This window comes from Pisolithus orientalis (genome assembly GCF_024613125.1).
Source record: "Pisolithus orientalis strain OTSU chromosome Unknown F5J12scaffold_56, whole genome shotgun sequence".
NCBI lineage: Eukaryota > Fungi > Basidiomycota > Agaricomycetes > Boletales > Pisolithaceae > Pisolithus > Pisolithus orientalis.
This window is the reverse complement of record NW_026260837.1, coordinates 18432-28339: the sequence shown is the minus strand read 5'-3', so window position 1 is coordinate 28339 and position 9908 is coordinate 18432. Positions and strand designations below refer to the sequence as shown.

Genomic DNA, 9908 nt, shown 5'->3' with positions numbered 1-9908 from the left:
ACAGATGCCCAGTATCCAGGAGCATGTAGTCTCCTACCTTAGGTGGGTTATAAGAACCTTTCGAGCATGATTGCATCAATTCCTGTGCCTTCTTGTGTGCGAGGATTGTGACATCTTGGTTCAAGGCCAACCTTTCCAGCCATTCATTGACTGAGGGGACTGCAGTTAGCTGAACTTCCAGGTAAGGGGACAGGTCATATCCCAGGAGGAGTGAAAATGGAGTCATTTGATGTACTGAGTGGATCTGGGAGTTATGCACGAACTTGGTGGATGGAAGTTTGGCAGCCCACAAGTTTGGTGCTTCCACACAGTATAACTGAAGATACCCCTCCACTTCCTGGTTGACCCATTTGCTTTCTCCATTCATCTGCAGATGGTAACCTGTGGAGAGTTTAGGGGTTACCCCTATAGCCTTGTAAAGTTCCTTGGTAAACAAAGATGTGAACTGTGGTCCATGATCCGAGATCACTGACTCAGGGACACCAAACTGGGAATAGATGAACTGATGGAAGAGCTGGGTGATGCTGACGGAGTCAATTGTTTTATGACACGGTACGAATAAGGCAGCTTTGGACAGCCCCTCTGTGAGAATGGAGTCATACTTCTGTTCCCCTGACACTGGAAGGCAGGTTTGGGTGTGTCATGGGGGGTGATCAGCAGAGTAGGTGGGTGAGTCATGACCTTGGTTGCCTGGCATTTGGGACAACCTGCCACATAGGCACAGATATCTTTGCTCATTCCTTCCCACCATACCTCCTTTCATATCTTGGCAAACATTGCCTTCTGTCTGGGGTGTCCTGCCAACTCGTGATCATGATAAGAACACATGCAGTGGCAGCAACTGTCGGGGGGAATGTAGAGATGTGTGGTTCTGAACCATTTTGTCCCATCTTTCATAACTGTGATGTTGTCTTTTGGCTCTGGACTGACAGAACCTGGTCCAGCATTTTTGATTTGTTCATACAAGTCCATGGATATAGCATAAACTCCCTTTGCTCCTTTTTCTGGACTCCTCAAAGGGCAAGCATCAGGTAGCCTGATTCTTCTTTGACCTGTCCTCAACTGGGTGAGAATACAGCTTTGAGTTTGCTGCTGAACATGTTATCCATGTTGGTAAATGTCCAATTCATGCAAGGTGGTTAACCTTTAACTGTTTTTGTATTTTTGTGATGGAAAAAGAGGGTGAAACAAGGTGAATTTGGGAATCCACCCCCTCTGAAAGCCAAAGGGTTGGGGGAAGAACCATGGCCACAGGGGTGGGCTCCCCCAGAGTCCCTTTTTGAGAAAGAGTGTTGGCCAGGACCTGCAGGCAACCAGCCTGCCAGGAGAACTGAATAGGGTAGGACTGAAGTGTGGCAGCCCAACAAGCTTGCCAAGGGGTGAGCTGTTGGGGCTTGCAGTAATATTCCAAGTTCTTGTGGTCAGTAAAGACCACAGTAGGTTTGACTGGGGATAAGAGATAGGGGCAGAAGGCCTTGAGCATGCAGATTACAGCAAGCATCTTGAGGTTGTAAACCTGGTGGCACTGCTCAGCTCCAACCAAGGACTGTGAAAGGTAGGAGCATGGATGCCACTTGTTGTCATTGCCTTTCTGAGCTAGAACCACTCCGGTACCAAGCTTTGAAGTGTCTGTGAACAAGGCGAAGGGCTTTGAGAAGTCAGGGATAGTGAGGACCAGAGAGGAGCATAACAAAGACTTTAACTTTTTGAACATGGCATCGCATTCCAGAGTCCACTGGTAAGAAACCCCTTTCTTAGTGAGATCATGCAGGGGTCTAGTGATGCTTGAGAAGGAAGGGATGAATTTGTGGTAGAAGTTACAGAAGCCCAGGAATCTTCAAAGTCCCGTAAGATTGTCAGGGGCTTCCCAAGTACTGATGGTGTCAGTCTTCATCAGCAAAGTCTCCATATGCCCTTTTCTGATAACCATTCCTAGGAATTCAATTTCTTTAGCTTCGAAGACACATTTGCTGATCTTGAGGTGCAATCCTTCCTTCTTGCAGATCTGTAAGAACTCTTGAACCCATAGCCAAAGTTCTTCCTTTGTTTTGGCATGGATGGTGACATCATCCATGTATCCTACCTGTTTTCCTTGTTGAGAGTCAAAGGTTCAGTCCATATACCTCTGGAAAGATGGAGGTGAGTTACACTGTCCAAAGAACATTACTGTGGGCTTGAACAGCCCTCTTGGCATGATAAACACCCCTTTCCACTTGTCTCTATCTTTGACATGAATGTTTGTAAAACCCCATCGAATGTCAAACTTTGCATAATACTTCAATTTGACCAACTCATCAAACAGTGCCTGTGCATTTGGCAGGGGGTGTGCATTGGGGATGGTAAAGTTGTTGAGATAGTGGTAGTCTTGAATAAGCCACTTCTCTCCATCCTTCTTCGCAATGAAGAACACCAGGGCCACCTGAGGCAAGGTAGAAGGTTGAATTTTTCCACACTTGAGATTTTCATCCAAGAACTCATCCAAAACCTTAAGTTCATCCAGGGACATTGGGTACACTGTTGCTTTCTTCCGCTTGAAGTCTTCACAGAGTCTAATCTCATGATCTAACCCTGGCCAGTGATGTGGTAGGGGGATGTCATCTTCAGCGAACACCTTGGTGAACTCCTTGTACATTTCCAGAAGTTTGACTTCCTCTTTTCTGCTTGCCAAAGCAGCTTTGAGTTCTGTAGATAGAGTAGTTTTATTAATTTTAACCTTGGGGGTTTCACCCAAACCCTGTTTTACCTCCTCGGTCACCTGACTGAGAGTCTTTTCCATGTCTGAAGACACCACCTGTTTAACAAAATAGTCAGACCCTTCAGGGTATACATACCTGTCGTCCCAACACATAATCTTCCCAGTCTCCCAGTTCATTCTTGGTTTGAACTCTTTGAGGAAAGGCATTCTGAGAAGGACATGTTCTTTTCCAATGAGGGGTCTGACATAACATTTGACTCAAATGATGCGCTGCTTGATTTCCATCTTAAGGGTTACCTTTCAAGTTACCCATTCAACATCTTTTCCAGTGAACAAAGTGGTCTTGAACTTTCTTTCGACCCAATATGTCAGGATCCTGAGTTTTTGAACCATCTGTTTCGAGATGAGGGAAACTTCTGCACCTGAGTCAATACAGGCCCATATTCCTCCTTTGTAGTCTGGAAAAATGACCAATCCAAGAGGAGAATGAATTCACATATTCGATTCATCATCTATAGAAGTACATTTAGCAGACAAGATACAAACAGGACTGACTGATGCAGGAGATTCATCAGTCCCCTTTAAAAACCCAACAGCTTTCATTCCTCTGCATTTGCCTCACAATCTCTGACATATGCAGTCTTCATGCCATCCTCTGAGAGGACAATGTGGATATTGGATAGCTGGGTTTTGACTTTAACTTTACAGTCATGCTTGAAGTGACCTTCGGCTCCACAGTTGAAGCATTTAATTTCTGAACTGGAATGTCTAATGTTCTGTTTACATTTGTCAACATCCATCGCATCAGGATCTCAGGAACCTCTGCAGTAATGAATAAGCTTTCATTCATACCAAGATTCCTTCCCTTCTAGGATGTGCCTGGTGGTGATCACAGTCTGGGCTTCTCCCACACACTGGATCCATTCGATGACAGTGGAAGGGGCATGTCCAGAATTGAGAACCCAATCATGATATTCCTTGTTTAGGCCTTTTCTGAAGAAGATCCCTGCTTCACCCTGTAAACTTGGCAATGTATGCCTCAAGTTCTCATTTGCCTTGTTGAATGTCCAACAGGTGCAAGATTGCAAGGGTGGTCTGATCACCTGACTTGAAGGTTGCCTTCAACTGTTCCATGAACCTTTGGAAGGTGTTGGTGTAGTAGATTGCATCTTGTTTTCATTTTGATAGTTTTCAGCAAATGAAACTGCCATGCCTTTGGTCATATAGGTGAGCGCAAATGAAATCTTGAGCGACTCTGTGACATCTATATACAGATCCTACATGTGTCTATATGATGTGACTATATGAAAACCACTGAAGAAATGTCAGTAAATTGATCATGATTAGGCTGAATGGCCTATCTTGCAGCATCAATGAGTCACACAGTGATGACCAGGCAAACATCATATAATGGGAGCTGAGTTCCATTCTCTAATACCACCCCTTTCAGGGTTTTTTTAGTTTGACATTTAGTGATGTGGTGAATTTCATCTTTGAGTGTGCCCTTCAGTATTAGGCAGTGCTGACCAGTACTTGTCAGGTTGGTGGGAGAGTGTGATGTTCGTGTTATGCCCACATCAGGGGTCTTTCCTTTTTCGGCTTCTTGCAGTCATGTGCATCACATGCCTGCTCACATCCTTCGCCATTGTCATTGTCTTAGGGGTGCAGATGCTCCAGGGATCCCTAGGTTCCCTGGTTGTGGCCATTTACCCAGAACTTGGTGAGGCAGTACCCCTGGTTGATCCAGCATTCCACTGCCCTCTCTGATGGTCTGGTTGCTCGTTTCTTGGTCCATTGATTCACTGTTGTTGCTTATATGTTGTACTATAGCTCTGGTGTCTGGCTCCTTGCTGTGCATTGATTGTGCAGCCAGTATAGCCTTCATATCCTTGCCTACCCCTTGTGTATGACACCAAGTGACTCCTTCTCATTTATTTATTTGACTGATTGTATTGTTGATTACTGCAGATACATGTTGTGACTGGTACAGTACTCATACTTAGAGGTATATAGACCCATGTACCATAACCTGTATCCTCAGTTTTTTGATAGCTTGCAACTCAGCTAACTTCCTTCTCCTTTGTCCTTGTTCTCTCCTCCATGTAGTTCCTAAGAACTTGCCAGAAGGATTGAACCTCAGTCAGACCTTGGGGATAACTGAGCCATAGGGGTTATGACACGTTCAGCCTGTAGACTCCCCCTTGTGTGCATCATGCCTATTCCATTTGAAGAAGTCACCATGCTCAGGCATAACAAAATTGAAAAACTCTGTGCAGCTTTTGGGACTTGTCAACCTCTTCATGAAAGTCTACTTGTCCCTGGTTACTGAACTTCAACAAACCATCTCCATCTCTCACAAGGCTCATTGTTCTCCCTACAAGTAAAGACTGACTTGCCTTTGTTCTGCTCCTCGAGTAACAAGATCGAGAAGCACCCTTCTACCCTAAATCAAATCCATTGCTCTACAGGCAGCCACTAGGCTTTAATAGATCGCCTCCCTAGAGTCTGTGCTCACGTCTCCCTACACATAAAGTCGCTTGCATACCCAACCACCCATATGCTGACAGGTTTCTTTCAAGAAATAAATCCTCCCTCAGCCTTTGTTGTCACTGTCCATAAAAGTGTCTAACCTGCAGAAATCAAGACCCCCAGTCCCTCCTAGACCTAACCCCCTTGGACTCAGGCAGAATCCTCCTTTACTGCCTGTCCCCTTAGGATGACTTGGTCCCTTGGTTACTGCAACAAATCCCCAGTTATCTTATCTATCCCAGTTCAGGGATTTGGAAGTTGCACTTAGTTCAGAAGAAGAAGATGATCAGAAGTCTGAGACTTCTTTAGGATCACCCCTCAAGGAAGAACAGGAAGCATGCAATCAAGAAGAAACATCCATGATGATCAGTCACAGAGATTTGGTTCCTGAAATGCCCCCAAGGACCATTTTGGAAGAGGAACTGAGACAGAGGCTGGAAGAACAAAGAGTCGCAATGGCAGAGGAGCTCTGCTGGGCTATGCATGCAACTACAAGTGACCTGTTCCCAGCAGGAACACCTACTGACTTGGCTTTATGGGATTGGTATCATAGAAACTTCAGAAAGGCCATACCCCCAGAGCCATCCACTGGTAATGGCAGTAAGGAAAAAGCCAGAGCTGATGACGACAACTACCTAGGAGTAAGCCACCCACCCAATGGAGGTCAGGAGTTTAATGTTGGGTGTCCCAGAGAATACGATGGAAGCTGCAATGGGCTTCAGACCTGGGTTATGCAGGTCGAAGGATATTTGAACCTGAACAAACACATATTCAACACCTTCATAAGCTGCATTGATATGCCTCCAGACATGAAAATGACCAAATGAGGTGCATCCCTTAGAATGGTCAATTTACCTACAACTATAACAATGAAGGCAGCACACTCCCCATCATTATATTACATGCTGCCTGGGCTGCGTGCTTCCCTCCAGTACCATTACTAGAGATTAGTCAATCACACCATTGCCTAGATATGCTTAATTGTGCTGGAGATACAAAAAGAATGCCTAATATGGAGATCACTGGGCAGTCACTGGCCAATTGTTGGTCTGCTCTCTGCCCAATGTCTTCTGAGCATCTTGGAACTGATATTTAGTTATTTACTTTGGTAACACCTTTTGATGATGCAGATAATCTTATGTTTTGACAATCTCAGAATGGATTGCATAATATTGAATTATGCATCCCCTATGAAGTGATTCCCAAATTTCAACTTTTACTGTTGTTACCAGCTTTTTAGGAAGATATTATTGTCAATAACCTTGTGACATTCTTGCAATATATAGTTTTCAATTGTCTTCAGATATGCATCTCAATGTTTTTCATGATGTAGACTTTGGATAAATTTTATATGTTTGCCCAAAATCAATATTTACAAGAGTCTCATAATTTGATTCATAAGAAAATGTGCTGTATTTGCTTTGGAATACTCTTTAGAGTGTGTGATAACATTGAAACCACCAGTGTGTGAAAGTGCCTTGCTGTGCATGAGCTGCCAAGCCTCCTGGTGAGTGAATCAACAGGTAGGGTGTTGGACCCCTTCTCCAAATCAGACTATTAGGTGTGGAGTGGTGTATTGCTGAACTGGTTCTTCAGTGCCCTCTGCTGTTGTCCTTCCATTTTGGTCATGGATCTCTGTGTTCCAGCAGGGCCACTCATGCATTAATGTCATCACACTGCAAGTGTCTGCAGGTGTGTTGAGAGATCCATATCACCTTGTTTACAAGGTCACTGCACCTTGAAATTCATCACTCATTTTTTGACATCTGCAAACATTCCTCTTTACAAAGTCCAATTCAAATCATGCAGGCAAAGATTTGTTGGCATGCATTTATGTACTTGCATTTATGTACAATTGTAATGAGCTCAAATGAAAAGGTGGTTAACTCATGGACAAAGATCAATTGATGGTGGCAGTCAATTGAAGGCATGTATCTTTGTACTCTAGTTTGGCCCAAGTGCAATCTATGTCACTTTGGCTCTTTCCCAGTCTAATGTCATCTTATGATCAAGAGCTGCAAGCCTTTGGTCCTCTTGTCACAGATATTTGCTCAGATGTTGAGTTGTCAATGTCAGTCCTTACAACATGTCCACCATTTGCAGTACTCTCACATATGTCAATGGCACTCGTTACATCAATGTCATTGTCTCCAAGACATCAACTGCTATCTCCCTGCTGTTTCAATTCCACAGCACAGCAGTGATGAATTTCATCAGCACCAACACCATCTTTTGCAAATATCCCAACCTAACATTCCATCACTGTGTGCTGATCAACCCACATCCTGTTTATTATGGCTCAATCAGCTTCAAAACCATGGCAGCCCTGCAGAAATACAGCACATGTGGTTTTGAGTTTGGCAGCTGCAAAGAGTATCATCATTTGCCTTACAGTTGCAGGTGTATGCCCTGCAATTTGACTGATGGCAGCTGTCTATGGCTTCAATCCAAATGTTCATCCTCTCTCCACAAGTATTCACTTCGGTGCTGTGTGAAAAGTTGCACATCAAAGTCTCTTAGCAGGCAGATTGTCTGATGTCCTTGGCTATGAGACAATGCCACATATGCATTGAATGGGGTTATTTGTCCTGTGAGAGGCATGCCGATGTCCACAATGCAGTGTTTGAGAGTTTGTGCTTGGGTACAATAATCTGTGAAAGCATATGCAGGCATTATAGGCAACTGTACTTGCAAGATCATGGATATTTTCCCCCTAGCTGTCATGATGGTGAACATTCTACAGATAGGTGTCACCAGCAGCACTCCACTGCCTAGCCCTGGCAGTGTTCTGGCTTTGGTATGTTTCATTTCCACAAGCACATATAGTGGTGGATATTGCAGCTGAATGACCTTGTCAGCTGTCCCCTTGACACTCTCCCTCAAGTCAAGGACAATGTCAACCACCTGACCTCATGCACCATTTGCCATGTCAAGATCTGTTGTGATGTTGAAAGTCACCATCACCTCCATGCCAATCATCAGCTCCACTTCATCCAACAACCCACCACATTCTAGTCAATTCTGACTGCAGCAACCTTTTGGGTTTGCAGCCACTGCAAATTTTTCTGGTAACATGAGAGCCTGTCCCCATATAGTGTTGGAAGCATGACAAATGATTGGAGATAAACTCCCCATTGCTGCATGTTCCTTCGCAGTCTTCGAATTCCAATGCATATGGACAGCATGGTGTGATTTCACCAAGACTGCATCTTTCCAAGGCAATGAACTGAAGTCAGTCAGAGGACATGTAGGATTTGGCATAGCCATCAAGCCAGTCAACTACCACCACCTGTTATGTGGTGCTATCATTCAGGTCCACTTTGCTATTTTACACTTCTTTATCAAAGATGATAGGAAGTCAGTGTTTACTGCTGCTGCTCATGAGATCCATGTGCTGCATGCTCCACTCCAAGTACCTGTTAACCCCCTCAAATGCATGCATCTGAGCAATGAGAGCTCTGCTACTGGTAACAAGAAGTCCTGTATGGTGAGACATCCCCACAACTGCAATGACAATTTCTCATGTTTCTCAGGGATGTCTCCCAGTTGTAATCACCCTGGTGGTCTTTGAAGTTGCTCTGGAGTTCCAATGGGTGACATGGGCTTAAGTACATCATGTAAATTAATGTTATCTGTGAGATCTGTGACTGTCACTGAAAGTGGCATTGGCGTAACACTTCTGCATTTCATGGTCATCGATGCATGCATATCATTACAATGAGAATGTCAGGGTTTCAGATGTGTGCTTGCACTGATAGTAAGTATCATCACTGTCACTTGTGTGCTCTGCAAGGTGATTTCTGCCACCATGGGCCATGACAGTCTGCTGAGTTTGTCAGGTTCTCACTGGCACTGTGTGTGTTGTGGAGAAATGAGGCCCAATAACCTTGAAGCTATATGTCTTATTCTTGGGGATGCCATGCATGTTCCATTGGGGGTGATCTGTCATCTCTTTCAGCACTCCAGGCATGACCAGTTCTTGAGGGGGGTGAGTTGGTGTCCTATTTTTGGGTTCACCTGGTCCCAGATTTTCGACACACCATTGACTATATCCCTGTCTGTCATTGAGCAGCTGGTATGTCCCACCATCTCCAGAGCTTGTTGCATTTGATTCATTGGATTCATCACCTAGAAAAATGTCATGTCCTCATTAACACCTGCTGTTGACAACAGCACTCACTATGAAGTATGGGGCTTTTTGTTTGGCCCAAGATCTGGCCCTTGATGTTTGAATGTGCAGGTCTCTGACAGCGATGACATCCAGATCTCCAGTACACAATACCTCTTTGCCCCTGATGTCAAAATCTCGATGACATGTGTTGAGGTTGGGATGAGGCTTTATGTTGTGTTCTTTGATCTAGGATGTCATGAGACAGAGTGCAACCCACTCATTTGACACTGGTGAACATTCACACAGAAGATGACCTACAGGACATTATCCATGTCTTATTGGTGTAAGTATTTTCTCCCTGACCATTTCACCTGCTTGCTAGAGTCTCTGCTCAGATTGGCTACATGCTTCCCAGTGGTTGGAACTTCCACAAGTCATACCAGTGCTTAAAATACTTGAATCTCTCCTATTTTAGGGAGAGCATGTGTTGTGGGGTGTATTTCATTCGACTATGTCCTGGCTCCTATCCATTTGTAATATGACATGCTCCACATCCCCTTTCTGTGGTGCTTA

At 44.4% G+C, this 9908-nt stretch overlaps 1 protein-coding gene across 1 annotated transcript; it reads left to right on the top strand.

Annotated features, from left to right (window-relative positions):
• Nucleotides 1-8927: 8927 nt before the first annotated feature.
• On the top strand, nt 8928-9898 carry F5J12DRAFT_861877 (uncharacterized protein). The gene is made up of 6 exons (XM_051746905.1): nt 8928-9017; nt 9064-9299; nt 9357-9410; nt 9465-9571; nt 9601-9678; nt 9731-9898. Exons 1-6 carry the CDS (start codon nt 8942-8944, stop codon nt 9783-9785), a joined length of 606 nt encoding a protein of 201 aa, XP_051595351.1. The 5' UTR covers nt 8928-8941; the 3' UTR covers nt 9786-9898.
• The last annotated feature ends 10 nt before the right edge of the window (nt 9899-9908 follow it).